Source organism: Saccostrea cucullata, unplaced genomic scaffold (genome assembly GCF_032062105.1).
Source record: "Saccostrea cucullata isolate Sc308-1 unplaced genomic scaffold, CSIRO_AGI_Scuc_v1 ctg54, whole genome shotgun sequence".
Lineage (NCBI taxonomy): Eukaryota > Metazoa > Mollusca > Bivalvia > Ostreida > Ostreidae > Saccostrea > Saccostrea cuccullata.
In genome coordinates, this window is record NW_026930475.1 from 67,659 (window position 1) to 89,967 (window position 22,309).

A 22,309-nucleotide genomic window follows, 5' to 3' on the forward strand; every position below is an offset into this window, starting at 1 on the left:
AGAGGTTACAATGACAGAAATGAATCAGGACCAACATCTAGTGTCACTAAAATAGGTCAAGGTTAAATGGTAACGCCCCCAAAGTAGAGTAATCTGCCATTGTAGTGGGGTAGAGGGAACCAACTTTTAGTCATGCTAGTGTAGATCTCTGACTGAGAAAAATGTTTTTAATCTTTACTTAATAATTTATTACAGAACCCCTTTTGATAATTCAATTTTAATATTCAGTTAATACACTAACTTCAGAAGTCCTTAATATAAGCTTTTTTTCAGATGACTGATTTAATCTTCATTTGATTAAGTCAAGATTTATTTGTTTACATCTTATATAAGCTTTTCAGATTTTTTTAAATTTTAAGTTTGTTTCAGAAAATTGGAGGAAAAAAGTATCCTGAAAATTCTCATAAATGGCTTAGAACATAATTGAATTTTTTTCGTTTAATTTTTTAAGGAATATAATAGTGCAGACTTGAAAAGTAGTAAAAAAATGAAGGTAACCTACTATCATCTTATTAACACTTTCTCAACCAGAGCTGCTACACACTGTATCAACCCCACTCACCCGTGCTAGGACAGACTGCATTACTAAGACTAACCCCTAGTGGCTTGTTTCATTTCAGGAAATTTGGTTTGGTTTTTATTATAGCTTTTTTGGGTACACCTTAGAAAATAGGCTTACATGAATTTGTTTTTCTTATATGATGTGTTTATGACACATCTGTATTTTCAGTTTTTTGTATAGATATTAGATCAGAAAAAATTAAACTTACATTTTTTGATAAGGCTACATAAAATTGAAATTACAGTTCTCATGGGCATCCATATTGAGTTAGCCACATTTCAAATTTTATCATATTTAAAAAAAAAAAATAATAAAAACTTGGTATTGAAGATACCAATCCAGAAAAAAATTTCCTCCCTCATTTTCTTACAGTTAATTACTTGAATAATCACCTTCCGTTCTCAGGCCAATTTAGTCCTAAAAATATGCGGGAAGGAGGCTTTTTTTTAATCCTTTTATTAGCAATGAAGTGAATGAGGGAGGTATCTTAAGTTTTTTAATACTCTAATTTTCTGTAAAATAACAATAAAGATTCTTTGTCATACAAATACTTCCCATACTTTCCATCTCTGATCAATAGGTCTGCATTATCCCGCATTGCTTACCAAAGTGTGAACATCAAAGGCATAATTTAAGAACCAGAGAATTAAATTTATGTAGCCTAAGTGAAAGAGAAATAATTTGATAATTTGATTACATTTATCACTGAAATGGAATTAATAAAAATTGTCAAATGATAATTCAGTAATAGCAAATTAAGGTTCCTCAAACAATGATGTTAAGTGTCATTGTAATATGGAAATAGATACATTAATCTTTTAGAATTCTTATGTAGGGTAAACTTGGGTTTAAGATAGTGCCAAAATACAGATTAGGAAAAACAGACTTGGGATTCTAAGACAGGACCAAAGTACAGAATTTAAAGAATAGACTTGTGAGACTAAAACATGACCAAAGCACAGCTTATTTAGGATAGATTTGTGTGTCTAAGACAGGGTCAAAGTACATTTTATGTAGGATTAAATTTTTGAGTCTAAGTGTCTAAGACAGGACCAACATGTAGTATAGACTTCTGGGTCTTGGACAGGACCAATGTACAGATTAATTTTTTTTTATAGGACTAGTACATATGAATTTTTTTTTAAATTGCTTCAAAAAACATGGCAAGGGTTGGCATAAACATTTTTAAAAGCTTTCTATATCCCTTATAAGGTCTCAAGATGACAAATTGATGGGCAAGTATTTTGAGTGAAACTTCTCATTTTACTCCAGTAGTCTTTAAATTTTATTATAATTTTATAAGGTCACTCAAAGGTGATGAGTATTACATTTTTTGGGGAGAAGAGTGAGATGACTCAGGTTAGCTTTGTGGATCAGGGGGCCTCTTGTTTGCATGGTTGTGCTCAGTAGATTTTTTTTCTTTTTTCTTTTAATGATTGGTCTTTTCTGATTTTTTAAAAAAAATTCCTCATACATGTACATCTTCGAAAGAAATAAATTGTCATGGTCATTTGACCCTTAATACACGTGTATGTGCATTTGGTAGAAGTATGCTTTAGTAGGTTTAATTTGCTTGATAACAAGAAAGAATTATACAAACAAGATATTATCATGATGTAAGCTTAAAAATAAGACCATTTAGCAACAAAAAATGGTGTGTTTTATGTTGAAGAGCAAAAAAAAAAAGCAGCAAGAATCAAATTATGTGGTCCTAAATGAAAAGTGTTACTCTTCAGTGTGATTAAAATCAAACCGTCACTAGCTTCTTTTTATTTTGATTGTCACATGACAAAATAAAAGGAACTAGTGAAGGTTTGATTTAATCAAAGTGGTAAGTCTTAAAAGTGCATAAATTTAATTTATTAGTATTCTTGTCTGAAGAGGGTGTACTTATAATAATTATTGTTACAATACTTTGTCTTTAGATAAACAATTTGTAAAGTAATATATTAATTACATGTATCTGCTTTGATTATATTGATTATAGTTTCAATACATGTTAAGTTTCATATGAATATTATAACCAGATGAGGTTTAGTTTAAGATTCAGTTAAAAAAAAATTAATGGAAATTTTTCAGTTGACTATTTTTTGTGATTGACTGCATGAACACATTTCCTTTGGAAATCTGAGACTGCATAACATGCTAATTTACTTCGAAAATTGACCTTTCTCAAAAGTTAAACACTTTTCAATTTAAAAAAAAAAAGGTTTTGTTTAATATAACATTTATGTTTTGTTCACATATTATCATTGAAGAAAATTTTCTTATAGAAAAAGTAGCACCAATTAATGCAGTAGACATTTTGTTGTATTTTTTATTAATTTCATTTTCCAAAATTCAGAATATGGTGAAAGCAAACTGTAGCTGCACAACTATTTTCATATCTTATGCTACTGTGTTTTATTAAATTCCAATTAATTAGTGCACATGTGTAACATATTTTGTGTTTTATCAACCACTTATCCACAAAATCTAACAGAACACACAATGATATAGTCACACTGTATATCTTCATTATATTATTATATATATATGAGTGAACAGTCTTACCATTGTGTGTCACTCTCATTTAGTCCTTTAGCAATCTGTGACTACAGAAAACATCACTTATGACAGAATTGTACACTTTTAGTTTGGTCAAAGCTATTTTTTTTTTATAATTCATCATTAACAGATTGACTTGGTACGTGCAATTTATATTTGGATTTATAAATACACAGTTTATGTTGATCGAGTTTTGAACTAATATTGGAGTGTGAAAACCATATAAAATGGAATTTCATAGCTATCACATTAGTTTAGATAGATGCTTCAACTTGAGTTATTAATAAGAGAAAGAAGAAATTTATTTCATTGTTATTTATATACCATGCAGAATATTTAATGACATGTAGACTATAGTTTACTTAGACTTAGTTTAAGTGCCTTGTTAACTTATGCATTTTCAATTCAGGTTTGAATATATAATTGGGTCTTAGTAAGCCTATGTAATTTCAAGACTTATAGAGGAACACTTTATTCAGAATTGATTTTCAAATTAAAGTTAGTGAGATTTGAATAAAGGATGTTATATAAATGTTCTTTATTTTCTTAAAAATATTTCCAATTTTTAAAGTTTTACTTGATAATTTTTCAGATTACAGAGAAGAAGGAGGATCGAGATAAATTTTCTCCGTATTTGGATTTACCGTCAACAAGAGAGAAGTTTGTGGAGGAACAGAACATGCAGCCCAATAACAAAGTGACCTTGTTCTCGGGGCCCTTCACTCTCAGTGCCAAGGACAGCTTTGTCGTCAGTTCATTCGTGTGTTCAACAAAACTCACCCACAATGGTCAATATCACAAGATCACATCTGATAGAAAACCATTTACTCTTCAATTAATGTTTATCTGTTTAATTTTGATATACCCGTACATGTATATCCCAATCTACCACTAGGATAGGTTCTCTTTGCTGGGCTAATATTTCTTAAATCAGTTTTCTACTCAAAGAATCCTGTCCTTAACCATGGTGCATGATTATAGGTACTGCAAGTGATGTGTATTTTGCTGATGAATGTCAGAGAAAAATTAGAGAATTCCCTTTCCCAATTTATGTTAAGCTTTACCTATATACAGGTGTAATACTCAATGAAGAGGATATCATACATGTTCCATCAGTTGTATGTTGTATATGTTTTATTGATTGGTGAACAGGTTAAATTGATTATTGTAGATGCCTCTGATACTGGATACTTTGTTATGTGTCTGACTGATTATTTTATATATGTAATAGAAGTGAGAGGTTATTTACTCGTTGATTTCAGTTGTTTTGCTGGGTCTCCTCCAGTGGCAGGATATAATGACGGACACGACAAAACTCCGCGACCACCTGGAGAAACTCATGATGGTGGAAGGAGAGGAAATTGTCAAGGTAAATATAGCAACCACTTTATAACTTAAATAACTTAAGCAATATACTAAGGAGTCCGTGTTCAGTGCTCTAATCTTTTTTGTTTGGTTGTAGTTCCTTCAGGATTTGCTGGACTCTTTATTCAGTATCCTGATGCAGAACACCATTTCTGATGTCTACGACAACCTGGTGTTTGATGCCCTGGTAAGAACTAGAAATAACTTCATCAACCCTCTTAAGACTAGCATTAACCCTATTAAGCTTCCTAGAACTAAAATTGATATCTCCATTTCAGGTTCACATAATCAGCCTGATCTCAGACAGAAAATTTGACCAGTTCCGGCCGGTGCTCGATGCTTACGTTGAGAGTTCTTTCAGTTTTGCCATGGCCTATCAGTAAGATATTGAACGTTCATTTATGAGAGACTTTTTGATGAAATCTGTCTTCCTGAAATAATTTTGATTACCTTTGTCGATAGGAAGTTGATGATAATTTTACGAGACTATGTGGACAAAGCAATGGAGACCAATCAGAAAATCCTGAAGAGTGCCATGAAGTCCCTGGAATACCTGTTCAAGTTTATTGTCCAGTCAAGGAATCATTTTGCCAGGTAAGTACAAATATAGAGCAAGACTTAATATTTAGCATGAACACAAGATTTACGATTCTTATCAGAATGGTCCTGGAAAGAGCTGCAGTACATTGTGATTTTCACCTTGATTTTAATTTCTTTGTAGATTAAATGATGGCAGAGGAAAACAGTCTTTTGAGTTACAACTTAAACAGCTGATTAAGTCAATAAGCAGCATGATGTTGTATACTAGTGATAACACACTGGTAGCTCAGGTACGTTCAGCTACAAATATCTCAGATGTCAATGTTAGTTTCCTATACCATTAATAAGTAGACCTTATGACCTTTATAATATTTGATTTTGCATTGTTTTAGGGGTCAGCTTTGAAATATATTTGTGCTACGATACCAGACATCTTAAAAGTGTTTGATGCTGTTGAACTAAGGTAGGTTATCCTATAAAATTCAGAGGGTCTTGGCCAAAGATAGGAACTCATTTACAAATAAGACTTTTTGACTACTGTGTATATGCAGCTTAATATTTTGTTGAACATCATCTCTTCTATTTCTTTGTCAAAAGGTTTCTTGTCATATACAGTAAAACTTGTTTAGTACAAACACTGATGTTGCAAATTCACAGATATAGTGAAGTTAACTCGGATCCCAGCTATATAAATTTAACGAATTCCTTTATATGGATATAAAGAATTACGGATATAGCAAAGTAATTTCATGGGTCCCAGTGACTTAATTATAACCGAGTTTTAATGTATACATTTGTTCAAGTTATTCAGAAACATGATTGTAAAAAAAATTACAAAAAATACAGAATACATTTATAATATGGTAGATCAAACTGTGAACTGTTTTATATCAGACTACAAAAAGATCACATTGCAGACCAGAATTATCACAGAGACTTTTGGATTAACTCTGAATGATATGGGGAGTTGAAGTTTTGTTTTTAATTTTTTCTTTCAGTCATTTAATGGTGGAGTTTATTAATAATGTGCCAAAAGAGAGGTTGACCAAACAAAAACTGAAGTGTATAGAAGATCTTGTACAGAGCAAGTTATTTACAATGCCAGGTTAGTCAACTGAATCTGTTTTCATTGTTTGTCTAAGGTAGAAAGATTTTTAAGTTATTTCTCTTTGCAAATACAAACTATCAACAAAATGCTTTCAAAGGGTCAAGGTGCCTGTTTGACGTAAAATATGTCATTAATCAAAAGAGTTACATGTAGTGATTGCATATGAATGAAACATGCTGAGTTTTGTTTTGTTGTGTTGTAGAGTGTCGACAGATTCTCTTGCCTATGATGTTACAACACACCCGTATGTTGATGGAGGGGAATGAAGAAATGAAAGATTGTATAGATGTCTTATCTAATATACTCAATCTCACTTTTCCTAAAGACATGGTAAGATCATCAGAGAAATTTCATCAAATACTTTACAATTGTACATTTTTGGATTCTGTTGCATTGACTCCTGTACATTTTTTGGTGTCAGAATGATTTTTCCATAATATCCTTTCTATTAAACTATATTTTATTTTAACAATTACAATATTAACTACAGTATAGTTGTTACTTTCATTTGACAGCCCTCAGTTGGGCCTGAATTTGTCCTTTACTAGCTGTGCCAGTTTTCTAGTGTTGTCATATGACCTTCACTAATTTTTTGCAGACTTAATCCTGTTATCTTTGTAAAATTCTTTAATTCCAGGTTTCCCATGATGAAGACATTTCTTTGATAACAAAAATGAGTTTAAGAACTGTGATACAAGCCTGTATAAGACTAGACAAGTCCACAACAGAAGCAGTAAGTGTTGAACTCTTTGTAACAAAAGTATCAGAACATTTCTTGTTTAATACAAAAACTAGCACATAAAGTAAGAAACTCATGGTCATAGATGAACTGTTCTTATTGACGGAGAATATTTTGCTGGACTGTGTCTGGAATGTGTTTTCCGTTTGTAGATAAAATGTGTGTGTGTATTGATGAGTATGCTAAGACAGATGAAGGACTTCCACTTTACACAGTATATGGCCATGGATGACTTCAGCTTCCTCATAGACCTGAGGGATTTCCTCATGGAAATCCTGATGCTATTTTTAGACCTTGTGTCCAATAATGTCTTCCCATCGGACTGGATGGAGATGATTATGTTAGAAAACAGGTACATGACTGTGGCTTTGAAATACAGACCATATGACAGATATAGTCCCTGAAATTTCTGAAATCCCACATAAACATTGAGTGAAGGTGAACATCCACTTGTATTAAATCTTGTGTTAGTGTTTCCATGAAAAGTATTGGATACATACATATAATAACTTGCTTGAACATCAATTAAGGTTTGTGCCCAAGGATTCTTATTCATATTTGCATGAATTTCAACACAAAGAGAAAAAGTAGTCTGCTTAGATCTTGCTAGAAGAAATAATTTGTACATGTGTATGTTCTTGTTTTTCAGTATTATACTGCGTGCCTTGCAAATATTCGCGAGAGTAATACATGAAAGATTTACTCAGGAATTTGAGCAGGAGGTATGTTTGTATCAGTTATATAAATATCCACTTTCAATTCACTAATTCTTGCTTATAAACTACATTTTGATCCAAATTCAATGTTAATAATAAACTTTTTACTTGTTTTTTTCAGCTGTGGGGATTTTTCTTCAAGTGTTCAATATCATTCCTTACCCAGAAATCATTACAGCTGGAACATTTCACCAGCTCTAAGAGGACCAAAATAGTCTGCAGGTAAAGAATCCCTGACTCTGGCAAAATTTTGCCCCTAATTTCATCATTAAGTATTTAAAGCTTATGTCATTTTTAACTTTTTATCATGGCCTTTGAGCCAACTTCAACCAAATTTACATTTCAGGTACAGAGACATGAGAAGAGAAGCAGGTTTTGAAATAAGGCAGATGTGGTTCCATTTAGGTCAGTAAAATGACAGATGTGCTACTTTTTAACAAAGAGATCATTTTGTTGTGTTCATTTCTTTGTCCAGTAGTGACACCAGTGTCTCCAGTCTAATGAAATACTTGTACATTTTACAGGTCCACATAAAATTGATTTCATTCCGGATTTGGTTGGTGCTGTTTTGGAAATGACATTGATTCCGGAGATTGGTAAATCACTTTCTTATAGACATGTTATTCACACTCCTAAAATGAAATTCTGTTTCAATATGAAATATTCTTTTAATGCATGTTTTCTTTTAATGAAGAACTCAGGAAAGCCACAATGCCGATTTTCTTTGACATGATGGTGTGCGAGTTTATGCAGATTGAACCTTCCACAAGAAAGATAAAAGGCAACTTTAACCAAGTAGAAAATGAGCTAATAATGCATCTGGATGCCCTAGTGGAAGGGGGACAGGGGGACGAAGAGTACAAGGATCTGATCTGTGAAATGTAAGTCTACCCCTACCCCTTCTGCCCCACAAACACACACTTTAGATGGCCCACGCAGATACTGTAGACAGGGAAATTTTTGCCCCGTTTTATTTTCGCCCCTTTCGCCCTATCCTCAATTGAGGAAATTTATAACGAGGTGAACTCAAAGAATACAGTGTAATTTCTTAAACAAAACTATAAATGGGTGAATTTAAAACAGGGCAAAATTGTTTGCTATTGTGAAAGGGCGAAAATAACACGTGGCGAAAATAACCCTGTATACATATCTTTTTTTATGTAGTTTACTTGGTACAATCCTCTTGACTTAAAAATGCCATACTTTGCCTTGAAGCCTGAAATGTTTAAACTTGAATATGTACAGTAAACAATCATGTCTTTTAATTTTCAGACTCCATAAGCTGTGTAGTGGACACAGTACCCTGAAGGACCAGGGACTGAGGTTTGTTAACACCATCAGGGAGTTACTACAACATTTACTGGAGTACAGGAAGATTATACAGAGTGAGGTCAAGGAGCTTCGTATGAGCTGCATTGTCAATCTTCTGGTCAGTAAATATTAAACAAAGTTAATCTACTCTGCTCTATAGTTTACTTAAAAGTCAGTCCAATCAAGAATTCAACTGCAAATTACCAGAAAATACTACTAGTGTTAATGATAATTAGAACAAGTGCAAGTGGTCATGTTAAAATGTTCAAGCTTTGTTCAGCAGGAGGCTTACAGACAAATAGAGTCAATTAGTCATCTGAATATTTGGGAAGTCTCATAGTTTGTATAGCTGATAATAGGTATGGTCAGAGAATATACATGAATTACAGAATGATGCAATCCTGTTTTTCAGAACTTTTACCATGATATAGGAAGGCAGGAGATGTATATTAGATACCTGTACAAACTTTGTGATCTCCACATGAAATGTGACAATTATACAGAGGCAGCCAACACAGTCAAACTCCATGTCAGTCTGCTCAGGGTAAGAACACTATTCTTCTGGTTAGATTAAACTCCATGTCAAGGTAACTCTGACAGTGTTGTATTGTATTAAGTTTATAAAGCAGATTCATTCCTAAGAAACTGATGATGATGATATTGATCATGATTTGCATTCTGTCTTTATGTTACATATTCAGATAAAGTTTATGTATCTAACATTTAAGTAATACATGTAGTTAACATTATCAAAATTTAAGAAATTTACTTCAGTGAGTCTTTTCTCCATGATCTTTTGTCTGAGTGTTTGTGGCAATGTTGTACATGTTGATTTTTTGTTGACAGTGGACAGATGATGGATTGGACCCCATGCTCTACAGCACCTGGTATCCTGAAGCTCGCACGCACAGAGAACTCAAGGAGAGTCTGTATTACGACATCATCTCTTTCTATGATAAAGGAAAGGTAAAAAATTCTCTGTTTTATTATGCTTCACTGTCATTCTACCATCCTGATCCATGTAAATGGAATGGCTGGACAAGATTTGGCTTTGTAGTCTGTCCTGTGACCGTATTATTCTGTTTTCTCTGTCAGATGTGGGAAAAGGGGATAGAGTTAACAAAAGAACTTGTCCACCTCTATGAGGAAGAGCTGTTTGACTATGAAAGGCTTAGTGTGATCTTGGTAAGTTAATATCCACTCTAGAAAAATTTTGTTACAATCACTGCTTTGAACTTAATGTAGATTAAATCAGCTATTCAATATTTGCTTCCAAAAAGAAAAAAACTCAAATGCCTGTAAAAGAGGCTCATCAATTTAGTTCAAAAGTCAAAGGTCAAGGGCAGTGAAATTGTTATCAATGTTGTGGACACAAAATATATTTTTTTTAATCAGTATTTGCCATCATTTTGTAGAAGAGACAAGCTGAGCTGTTTGCCTGTATCATTAGGGAGCTTCGTCCTGATCCGGAATACTTCAGGGTCGGATATTACGGCCGCGGATTTCCCTCCTTCCTACAGGTTTCTACTTTATCATGTATAGACTTCACTAGGATAAAATTCTTTGAGATGAATTTTCAGTGTTACGAAAGGTTGATATATTGATATTTATCAGATTGATTTGATACTTAATAAGTAAAATAATAAAACAGTCTTGATTTCTGTATTTTAGAACAAGGTTTTCATATACAGGGGAAAAGATTATGAGAGACTTACAGACTTCAACTCTCGAATGCAGACCTTATTTCCCAATGCGGAGGTAATAAAATCTTTACATTTAAAGTCATTTATAGCTTACAGTTAGAAAGAAGAGAGAAACTGTTATTGGTCCTGAGTGAAACATAATAAATTGTTTTTCTCCTCAGCTTCTGAAGTCCCTATCACCACCCAGCAATGAAGTGAAAGAATCTGATAAACAATGTATCCTTTTAATATTGAATTTTACAGTGATAGAACTCACATTAATGGACTTCTCTCTGACACAGGGAAGATTTTTCTGAGACAAAACTTATAGGGAGCACATACTTTATCACCCTCAGGAAAATTGTAATAACATGTTCACCTTTACAAAATTGAATGGCTAATATGTAAGGCTTGTTTGAAATTTATAGTTAAGAACACAAAAGAATTGTTCTTAAAACTTCAGAAATAATACTCTCAGCAAAATGTGATGGCATCATTAACATAGATTTTTGTAGATTTTACATATTAAGATGATGCTTAATATAATCTTTAATTAGGATTATATTCAAGACTGTTACATGTATGTACTTATCATTAATGGTACATATCATCTCTGAAAGAAATAGACATTACCAATATAAAGAAATATACCAAAGAGTGGCAAGATAATGACACCAAGGTCAATAGCTCAGTTCAACAATATTTTTGACCTTTGGTCTTGCCTCACGAATTTCTGAAATTTTCAATACAACATTATGTGCATTCTTTTATACATGTACTGCATATGTATGTGATTTCCTTAACACAGTGAAGATTTACAAATTAATGCTGTTACTCCAGTGTTAGAGTTACAAGATAGATTCCGTGATAAGAATGTCAACGAAAAAATCCTCAAGTAAGTTCTGATATGAGTAATACAGACATGCTATCTATAGAATCTTGGATTTGACTAAAATAAATCACAGTCCTAAAGATGTTGGAAAAAGCTCTGTTGATTAAATCACTGTTGTGTAAAATGCATTTGAATGGGTTTATCACATTTTACCTACATTTGAGAACACATCTTTTCCATATATGTATATGTATTATATTTCGTTAAATCAAGCAGACCCCGCCCCAAAATGTGGCATTGCACACTTTTGGTTTCACCATGTAATTCTTCAGATTTAATCTGTAATGTTGATAACTTTTGAGAAAGATTGGCCCTTATTAAACACTTTTTGGGCATCTGCCAAATTGGTCTTTTTCCTTTATTTGTATTCAGAAAAATGAAAGCAAGTAAAACTTAATGGACTTTTCTTCTCACTTTCATTTCAGGTATTATTCTGTGAATGAGGTACAGAAGTTTACGTTTGACAGAAGAATAGAAGAGGGTGGTGGGGATATTTCAGTGAGTTTAAATTTTATTAAACTTAGTTAAAAGAATTTTTAAAAATATATTCTGGCACTTATAACCAGCACATCTTTATCAGAACTGGGACCAAGAACAAAATAAAAACTGGATAGGTCTGTGTACAGGTTACACTGCTAGAATTTAAAATTCCAGTAGATTTCTCTACCTTAGAATCAGGTTTCTGACACAACTATTTCATACCATTCTGAAATTCCTGTATGACTAAAATTCAATGAGATTTTTTTTCCACTTTTCAGCGGATGTGGTTAGAGAGGACCTACCTGACGACTCTCTACTCATTTCCTGGTATTCTTTGCTGGTTCCCAGTTAACCACACGGAAACGGTGAGATCACTAATATAACATCTCATGTCATTAGCTTCAGATATTGTGAAAATTTTAATGATCATAGCTCACTGGCACTATGACTACATTTATAATATAGACTGGTTAAAAAAATTCTTAAAGTTGAAATTTATTCATAAATTTTACATGTAACATAGAAATGAATATTATGAACTGTAATCAAAAGTCCAGTGTAAACAATACCAACTGGGATCAGAGGAAGAAAATAAAAGGACATGTAAATACTGCTATAAAACATATTAAGTAGAACATAAAGATTGGAATTAAAAGAGAATGTGTCCTGATCTTCAGAAGCTTAAGGTCACTTAGGGAAAAAGAATGAACTATTTTACATGTCATGTTTTATATGTCATTATTCTGTGATAAATGATCTGTTAATTATTGCAAGTTACAAATGTATATTTTGAAGCAAAATCTGGAAATTTTGATTGTAGAAAAAAGTGAGCCCTCTAGAGAATGCCATTGAGACGCTGGAGTCCACCAACAAGAGAATCAACTCCCTGATTGAGCAGCATATCTCAGACAGCCACCTGAGTACCAACAACCTGGGGATGTTGTTGAATGGAGTGGTTGATGCTTCAGTCAACGGAGGAATATCTAATTACAAGGTCAGCTGATAGACTGTCAAGCTTGGGGTATTAAGTATTGAGGTCTTTCTTAATCACCATGGTACCTCCTTAGTATTGAACCAAATCAGTGAGGGGAAAAGGAGGGGGCTTTAATACAAGTCACGAGGAAATGTATATCAGTGAGACAAGACAGGGATTTGTTTTGACAGAGTGTTAAAATTACCATGAATTTTTATTGGTTTCTTTGTAAAGCTTTTGCCACACTACTCATGAGTCAGTATGAACATGTTGTCTTGTCCAATCTGTATCTCTCAAGAATTTGAAACTACACCCAAAAAAAAAATTACGAACACTTCTCATGGTGCAACAATAACAACTTTGCAATGCATAATGCTCTATAAAGACAAAAATAGTTATGGTGATTTCTTAACTAAATAGGTCTAAAACATTCACTGTTAAAACATAACTACATGTACAAGTATTTAGTATAACAGTTACAGTTGTATTTATGTAATATTAAAGACATAGAAAAAATAATGTTGACGAGATATAAAACTTGCACTCAGCTATCACAATTTAAATCGTTAACATTTTCAAACATTTCTAGATGTGGTTTGGTGTGTTTTAAATGTGAATCCTCTGATTTGTTTAAAGGTCTTTTACTCAGAAGGCTACGGGGAGGCAGAAGTCCAGGCACATCTAGTCTGTAAACTGAAGGAAGTCACCAAAAATCAAGTAAGGGATAGTTATATAGATAGTTATCACATCTTAAGCTTCCTTTTTTCTTTTTTGACTAAATTTGTCACCAAATATTAACTTTAAAATATTTGAAGATTAAAGTGGGCCAAAAAGAAGATCTTATAACCTCTGTGTTTCTCATTGTCAATCCAGTAAATGAAAATGGTAGTGGTGATATTTCAGCATTGTGCCACATACCAAAAGTTAATGATTATTTTGTTCCCTGTATTTTTTTAAACTGGAGATATTTGAATCTGCTTGTCATTCTAACTATCTTATAATACTTTAGTTTCCAGATGTAATGTTTTATAAGTCTTCAAGCCTTTACATTGAAATTCTATATCATAACTTATGACTTAAAGAATACCCGTTTTGATGTCAAAGGCCAAGGCCATAGCAATCCATATAATAATAATACAGAGAACTGTGATTTGATAGTCTTTGTTTGCCTGATAGGTCATGCTGTTACGAGAGGCATTAAATATACACAAGGGAAAAGTTTCTGAAGAGTTGAAGCCTTTCCACGACCACATGGAACAAAGATTCCGTGAAATGTTGAAACTTATCCACAAGGAGTATAATCTCAATGTAAGTTAATACTGTAATTTTATTATGTAGATGTTATACACTGTAATAGTTTTTCTTACCTAATCTGTGCATTTGTAGGACAGACTGCATTGAATCGTTTATATTTCTAGCTTCCAGAGGCCCATCACACTGCCACACTGAAGCGCTATAAATCTATGTCAGCTGTCAGCCTCACTCGACTCAGCCAAGCGTTTACTTCCATGAACAACAACCAGACAGTGACAGAGTAAGTTATTGATCCTACTTACATTCCCTGAGAAGTGTTAGTATAGAGATTGTGAGGGAAGACATGAGGATTCTGTGTGTATTTTCATATTTCATTTTAAAACAAAATATCAAGATTACAATTAACGCTGGGAAATTAAAGTAGGGGAATTAGAAATGTAGCAACATATTATTATCATGGTGTATTATTACCTCCCTTTGTTCTAATTCATTCCCTCTGTTTTGTTTCAATCCAATAACATTTACAGAAGGGTTACTGTGGTACATCGCAGGTAATTGTGTTGTGAAACTTTCATTACTCTTCTTGCTTGCATCTATTAACATCTGGTGAATTTCTTCTGTTCACTTCCTAGATAGAAAGAAATATTGCATATATGTATTAGATAAAATTTATTGGCAGAATATAGTATATATTTCAGAATTTGTAGCATTAAAATAAACGGAGCTAAAGAGGTTACGGTACATGTAGTAAATGTTAAAAGTGTCAAAGTCATAAATTTAAAGATGAGATCAGTGCCTTTGCGTTTTCTAAATTTTAGAACCCTCTTTTAGACGAGTTTCTCAGTATCTCTGAGACAAAGAAATTGCTCAAAGGTCATCTTCAAAAAAAAGTGTTTGGTTGCCCTCTCCCGGCCTCTGTCTAGAATTGGCCCAACTCAAAACTTTTTTTTTTTACATTCCAGGACACTATATTTTTTTTCTTTTTTGTCTCGCCTGCGACGAATGTCGCGAAGCGAGACATAGCGACCATAGATTCCGTCGTCGTCGTCGTCGTCGTCGGCGTCCAACTTTTGGTTAACCCAAATGTCAAAGTTTTATAAACTGCAATAACTTTCTCAAATTTTATTCAGTCTTCTTGAAATTTGGACACAATATTCAGTATGGATAAAAATTTATATCCCAAGTATGATTTTGAAAAAAAAAATTCAAATTTTTCCGTATTTTTTCCTTAAGTTGGACTTAGTTTTTTCATGATAATTTATGGTGAAGACCTATATTCCAGCAACTATAAGTTATAGGGATATGATAATTAGTCAGTGGATACATCATGGGTAACCACAAACGTCAGTACCAGAATTAGGTCATCTTGACCTACATTTTTCTGCATGAGTGACTTTGGTTAAATTTTTGGTGGAGGTCCATATCTCAGCATCTATAACTTATAATGGCATGATGATTTGTCATTGTACAGGTTATAAGTAACCAACAACATCAGTACCAGAATTAGGTCATTTTGACCTACATTTTTCTGCATGAATGACTTTGGTTAAATTGATAATGGAGGTTCATATTTCAGCAACTATAACTTATAGTGGCATGATAGTTAGTCAGTGGATACATCATGGGTAACCACAAACGCCTGTACCAGAATTAGGTCATCTTGACCTACATTTTTCCGCATGAGTGACTTTGCATAAATTTATGGTGGAGGTCCATATCTCAGCAACTATAACTTATAGTGGCATGATAATTTGTCAGTGGATACATCATGGGTAACCACAAACGCCTGTACCAGAATTAGGTCATCTTGACCTACATTTTTCCGCATGAGTGACTTTGCATAAATTTATGGTGGAGGTCCATATCTCAGCAACTATAACTTATAGTGGCATGATAATTTGTCAGTCTACACATCATGGGTAACCAACAATATCAGTACCATAATTAGGTAATCTTCACCTACATTTTCTGCATGAATGACTTGATACATATACAGTGGATTTGATTTCAAAATGCAAGTTCAAATTATTGCGACTCATAACACGTTGCAATATTCGCAATAATAAAAACATCACAATAATTTGTGAATTTACAGGGTATATGTATATATATATAAATGCCAATATAATCGCCAAGGGATTAGATATTAAGTCAGCTGTTCCATTTCTTTATTATTGTATTTTTGAGTTATTCCTTCTGAAATGTCAATAAATGCTTCAGTTTATCAGACAATCATTTCTTACTAACCACAGCGACAGCAGGCGAGACACAGGGTTGCGGGCAACCCTTACGTACTTTTTTTTATTCCTCTTATTTTATCAACAAAAATGTTGAATTTTTTTTTGAAAAAAGAATTTCCGATCTAGCTTCCAACCCAGTTTTTTTCCCTGAGTCAGGAGAGGGCAAGCAAACATTATTTTAGTACCTGTCCTATTATCTGTTACATGCAAGATGAGCTTCACAATATCTCACCTGTTATCTCTGAGATGTGAGATGAGCTCAGTTTTTCACCTGATAATTCTGGTACACAAGGTGAGCTCCTTAGTATCTTACCTTTTATCTTTGAGACACAAGTACATCAGTGTCTCTACCAATGTCTTTCAAGACTTGAGCTCCTCAATATCTTAATTTTCTAATATCTTTGAGACACAAGATGAGCTCTTGTGTATCTCACCTGTCTCACCTGTTATCTGTTAGACATGAGCTGCTTAGTGTCTTGCCTGTTATCTGTGAGACCTGAGATGAGCTACTCTGTGTTTCCTCTGTTATCTCTGATACATGAGGTGAGCTCTTAAATATCTCTCTTGTTATCTTTGAGACATGGGGAATCCCCAGTTTCTTTTTGTCTCTCATATAAAAAAAATGATGAGTGTCAGCTTAGATAAATTAGATCATCTTTATGATTGAATAATTCTGAAAAATAGGCATTTATATTTGGTTGAAAGATTGGACAACTTTGTACTCTCAAATACTGAGGGGTAAAAATATTTTTGTTTGATGTGTTTTGAAGCAACAGTTTTGATATGGCAGTTTATATATTTCCCATTAGTAACACAGTAAAATGAAGTGGGGTGAAAGTTCACAAGGAGAGGATCTGACCTCTTCTAACTTCTCACAGACAATCTGTTTGCATGATAAAAATATCATAAAAGCTCTTTTTAATATTTTTCTCATTGTTGGAAACACACTATGTCTTAAATGATTTCCTTAGTTCATTTTATCTTGCATAAAAGTGAATGCATGGTCGTAAACACTATTTAACTTTCTTATTCAGATATGAAAACTATAAATCCTAGATTTGAAGTCTGCGATGGAGCAAAATCATGCATACATTTGAGAATGCATTAATTTATATCCATTTGTTTACTTTCTTGTAAATCTTGCTGGCAAATGTCATGTATGTGCATGATTCAGATTATTTTCTTCTCTTTCAAAAATTATCTACATATATGTCCACATGATTTCTCAAGACCAACAAAGCTGCCCACAACAACATTTTTAAAAGATGCAGGCATATATATGGTATGGTGAAAAATCTACATCTTGTCCAAATGACACACTCAAAATAAGAAGACATTATCATAATTGTACTTTTTTCAGCACAGATCAGGGTTGAACCCCCCCAAAATTGGTCAAAGATTTCATAGTCTTCAGTATGACATGATTAACCCATGTGAGTGCTGTGGCCCTTGGGTCTTTTGTATTGTGTAATTTCATTTTGAATAATTAATTTTGAACTTCTGACAATTGCAGGACAGTAAATGAGACCCAATCAGGTCGCTCAGACAAGCACGAACAGCAAACAAGGGGCTCAAACAAATCTGACAGTGATAGAAAAAGCTCTCTGATTCGCTCCTCTAGTCTCCCCTCCCTTAAAAGCCCACGGTTCACTAACTTCTACATAAACAGTGTGATAGAAGAAGACACTCAAGAAACTGAAGCTCATGACTGATTATTTATTGAAACTTTATTCCATTATTATTCTATTTTAATCCATTATGCTTATCAGTTATAACTCACCTGATTCAGTTAAAGCTTTTCTGATCAAGTATTCAGCATCTGTCTGTCATTTGCTAACTTTTTACACTGTCAATATCTTCCATTAGAGTTTGTCAAATTATCATGTAAGGCTAACATCTGAACTGTAGTTTATGATTTATATTTTTTCAACTTTTGATTATTTCCCCAAATATTTACCTGTGACAAGCAATGGGGACAGAAGGAAATTATTCATTAAATATTATGATTTAATAATCTCTAAAAAAAATGCAATTATTTATCAGCTATAACTTGATCTGTATCCACGCTCTCATCTATCAGTCCTTTGTGGAAGACCTTATGATTGCACAAAATCCATTCATTATTTTCTGGGACATCAATAATGACAGTTTGAGACTGAAAAGAAAGATTGCAGTGTCCACATTTGTAATATATATGCCTCACAATGTGCAATTCAATGGAATCTACTAGTTCATAAAGAGAAATCTTGTGGACAGTATAATATATAACTTGTAGCTTTTGTTGATAGGGGAGGGTGAATTACTAATAATGTAATAGACAGTGGATCTCTACTAACAGCATGTGTTTATATAGAAATGATGCATTAGCTTCAATGTATTAGTGTGCACATTGGGACGACATACAATATTATGTTATCCCCTGATCACCTCTCTTTATCACTGTCAGAGTTTGTAGCCTTTTTGCTGTGTTAAGTTCATGTAAGTATGAGCTTTTACTAAATACGCAGTCAGCTTTCACTTGCTATAAATGTATATAGGTGGGGCTGTGATGAAAGGGTGTAAATTGATGATTAGAAAAGCTCGGGCAAGATTATAATGTTGAAAAGGCACCACAAACTTGTACTCTTTTTTCTGTAATTTTTGCATATTCATACAAACATGCAGCAACAGAAAAAATAATAATTAGATTGAAGGGCCATACTGCATAATTTTATTTATAGCTAAAAAGAACAAGTCTAAGGTCACATTTAAAAGGTCAAAAATATTTAAGACAATGGAAAGGTCTTGTCACAATGAAGTATGAAAGCCCTCACCAATTGTTCAAAAGCTGAGGTTAAGAAAATCTTTTGCAAAAATGGGTCAAACTTCAAGGTCAAGAGTTCAAATATGCTAGAACCCAAAATAAGGTCTTGTCATATGGAATACAATTGTGAAATATCATAACCATAATGCTAACCAATCAAAACTTGTGGGCAAGGTTAAAGTTTTTGCAGACAAACGGACGGGATAAAAATTATTTACCCCTGAATCTTCAATTATGGGGCATAAATTTGTAATTATGCAGTCTCGACACTTTGACAGGTAAATCCCATTAGGATTTGCTAAAAATTGATAGATTACATTTCTTTGCTTAAAGCTGTTCCATGTATGGATATTGGAAGCATTTGATATTTCATTTCATGTTCTTATTTTATTAATAAATAATGTGCATGTATAGGTCATAATAATAATAATTGGTACACAATTCACTTCATTTTCTGAACATACTTTCACTTTTTCCAAAAAAAAATCACTATATGAAGAAGCATTCCACATTTAATATATATGCATGTTTACTCTGATGATATTTGAAAGCAATAGAAGAGGTTGGAGCCTCAAGTGTATAGATTGTGTTGGATCTAGATGAACCTTTCAGTATCCACATGTGGGAATTTTCGACCTTATGGTGTTGGTCCTTAGGTTTCCTTTGTTTTGTATTTTATAATTTTTTAAGAAAGTGAATATTAAGAAGACAAGTAACTTGTGCCTTTAATTTAACACACATTCACATTCTTTTTGATTTGTTCTTCCAAGTCTATTTGAGAGCATGTTTCAAAAAGAAGTTAATAATGGCCTTTTTTGCATTGATGGATACTCTAATTGCTGTGGCATCTAAAAGAATAATCAAGAATGAATATTTCTGATCAGGGATATTTGTGTCACAATCATCATCTCAATCCACAGGTCTTGACTCCATTCCATTTTTAGAAACCTGTGGCTGTCTATACTGCAAAATTCACTTGTTTTTGTAAATGAATTGCTGTATATATTTATTTTGACCATGCATTGAAATCATTTGAAGCAATTTGGAGTACATTTACATACTGCAGAGCCCATTTGGACCCAAAAGTTGATGTATGCTCCTCCAAATATATATGACAGTTTGATCATTTTCATTCAACAAAGATTTTCTAATGAAGAGCAGAAGTATTTATGAAAATGATTGAATTTTGCAGCAGATATTCACAGGTTTATGGAAATAGAATATGGACACATTTTAAACCTGTGGTTTAATTGCAAAACTGTGTTAAGATTAGCTTAAAATGTCTTAATTTTTTTTCTCTTTGTCATTTTTCCTCTGTCATGACATCATGTGCATTAGAATGATCTATAATTGAAAGAAGGAAAAGTAGTATTTTGACATTTTCCTCAACTAAACATGTGCAATAAAATTTGATTTTCAAATGATTTTGTGTGCATTATGCATAAGACATCATGCAGTTTGTTAGAAGTTTGTCTTTTTGGGGCACTGAGAGCACTAGGTGCTGCACTGTGAGCACCAATCCATGCTGTGTGCACACTCAGTGCTGTGAGCACAATTTTTGTGTGAGATAAGCATATACAGATGTAATACATGTATTATGCAATGAATATTAGTTTTATGTAATAAAATTATATTTTATGTAAATCAGTTACCTGGTACCAGGTATTGTTAAGAACATGCTTATGGCCTAAGTAGTACTGCATAATTATTTAAAGATTAACCATATGCATGTAAAACTTAGTATTACTGTACATGTTTTACGAATATTTTACCCAACAATTAAAAAGTCATACCAGTATAAAAGATAAAAGTCAAAGTATACAAACACCCCTTATTTGATGTTGAAGATTTTCTTTGCTTTGTAATTATTTACATTTTACCAAATTATTTGAAATTAAAATTCACTCATTTGTTAATTAATATTACTAATTTTTTTTAACATATTTTACTTTTAGAGCCTCGTATGCAGTTCCGAACCTGAAGATTTCGCCCGCTGGCCGGTCGCCCTCGGTGTTCGTGAAGCCGGATAAGACCACCCCCACTACTCCCATAAGACCCACAGTAATGGGCAGGAAAAATCCATTTAGTCAAAAACGTACTTCTGTGGCCTCCACGGCTAATTTATCTGACCACTCCAGTGAAGGAGGGGGGAGCAATAGAAATTCACTTGAAGCACCTATTGAGTTAACAGAGCAGGCATGTTGTGGTTTTATTTTCAGTTCTGAATTTTTTTGTTATTTTTGCTTTCTGCATGTAAAAGTGTTGTACATTTCATTGTAGTCTGTATAATGCACTTTATTATTACCGGTATTGGTAATTTTCTTGTCAATAACCTTTTGTCAATAACTCAAATAGATTACAACAGGATGCATAAATTATGGAAATATTTTTGTTTAGAATACTGATATATGTTACATGTTCATGTTTAGATAGTTTATGTTAGATGCCCCATAAAAAAAAAATGCTTGAAATCAATGTGATTCTTATATAAAAGAAAAAAATGCAAACTGCAATTTGACATCTTAGGCAGATTATTCACAGACAAGTTGTACAGCAAATAAAGCATCAATCATTTTTATTCCCCATTTCAAACTTGGCATGTATATTGTTGTTTTAAAATGTGGCTGATGATTTTTTTATTTTACTTTTTTTTTTAGAATTTTGAGCTATTTTCGTTTTGAAAGATTAGTTATTTCGATGAAGTATTGCATTTCCATTGGTACACTTCAAAAAGATAAGAAAGAAAGAAATGAACTTTTTCTTTTGGAAATGTTATTGTTTCTTATACAGATTTGAAAAGAATTCATCTTGCAATAAATTCAACTTTTAGAATATCTTTTTTAATTTCCCTAGCATTGTTTAATTACTTGTATATGTTTAGTGTATTGCTTTGCATGTTTTGCTTTAGTGACAATTTTGGGTGTATGCACTCCTCATAACATAGTCCAGAACTGGCTCCAAATCCCCCCTCTTCTACTTATCTAGTACAGAACAATATTGAATAATTGGTTCTGAAGAAAAAAGGAAACTTGAAACGAATGAATCTGGCCAAAAATCTAGGGTCACAGAGACTGTATTAGACAAGTTTTCCTGTTAA

General features: G+C 32.9%; 1 protein-coding gene across 7 annotated transcripts in view; it reads left to right on the forward strand.

Moving 5' to 3' along the window:
* LOC134228712 (dedicator of cytokinesis protein 1-like) overlaps positions 1–22,309 on the forward strand; it is a 48,466-nt gene that overhangs the window by 20,493 nt on the left and 5,664 nt on the right. For 4 of the 7 annotated variants that reach the window (XR_009984056.1, XM_062710394.1, XM_062710395.1 and 1 more), the window contains exons 18-49: positions 3,702–3,897; positions 4,372–4,478; positions 4,572–4,661; positions 4,753–4,853; positions 4,937–5,068; positions 5,196–5,304; positions 5,407–5,477; positions 6,013–6,119; positions 6,325–6,452; positions 6,760–6,855; positions 7,014–7,213; positions 7,511–7,583; positions 7,699–7,799; positions 7,924–7,982; positions 8,102–8,173; positions 8,272–8,458; positions 8,850–9,006; positions 9,301–9,432; positions 9,735–9,854; positions 9,984–10,073; positions 10,304–10,408; positions 10,560–10,646; positions 10,753–10,807; positions 11,384–11,465; positions 11,888–11,960; positions 12,221–12,307; positions 12,763–12,936; positions 13,552–13,632; positions 14,092–14,223; positions 14,334–14,449; positions 14,697–14,720; positions 21,168–21,408. Coding sequence is in view for 6 of the 7 variants with exons in the window: in XM_062710394.1 (XP_062566378.1) it covers positions 3,702–3,897; positions 4,372–4,478; positions 4,572–4,661; positions 4,753–4,853; positions 4,937–5,068; positions 5,196–5,304; positions 5,407–5,477; positions 6,013–6,119; positions 6,325–6,452; positions 6,760–6,855; positions 7,014–7,213; positions 7,511–7,583; positions 7,699–7,799; positions 7,924–7,982; positions 8,102–8,173; positions 8,272–8,458; positions 8,850–9,006; positions 9,301–9,432; positions 9,735–9,854; positions 9,984–10,073; positions 10,304–10,408; positions 10,560–10,646; positions 10,753–10,807; positions 11,384–11,465; positions 11,888–11,960; positions 12,221–12,307; positions 12,763–12,936; positions 13,552–13,632; positions 14,092–14,223; positions 14,334–14,449; positions 14,697–14,720; positions 21,168–21,408 (3,585 nt within the window). In the remaining variant the exon portion in view is untranslated. Of the gene's footprint in view, positions 1–3,701; positions 3,898–4,371; positions 4,479–4,571; positions 4,662–4,752; positions 4,854–4,936; positions 5,069–5,195; positions 5,305–5,406; positions 5,478–6,012; positions 6,120–6,324; positions 6,453–6,759; positions 6,856–7,013; positions 7,214–7,510; positions 7,584–7,698; positions 7,800–7,923; positions 7,983–8,101; positions 8,174–8,271; positions 8,459–8,849; positions 9,007–9,300; positions 9,433–9,734; positions 9,855–9,983; positions 10,074–10,303; positions 10,409–10,559; positions 10,647–10,752; positions 10,808–11,383; positions 11,466–11,887; positions 11,961–12,220; positions 12,308–12,762; positions 12,937–13,551; positions 13,633–14,091; positions 14,224–14,333; positions 14,450–14,696; positions 14,721–17,922; positions 18,388–21,167; positions 21,409–22,309 lie in introns of those variants that run through there. The other 3 variants (XM_062710396.1, XM_062710393.1, XM_062710397.1) reach the window with 3 other exon arrangements.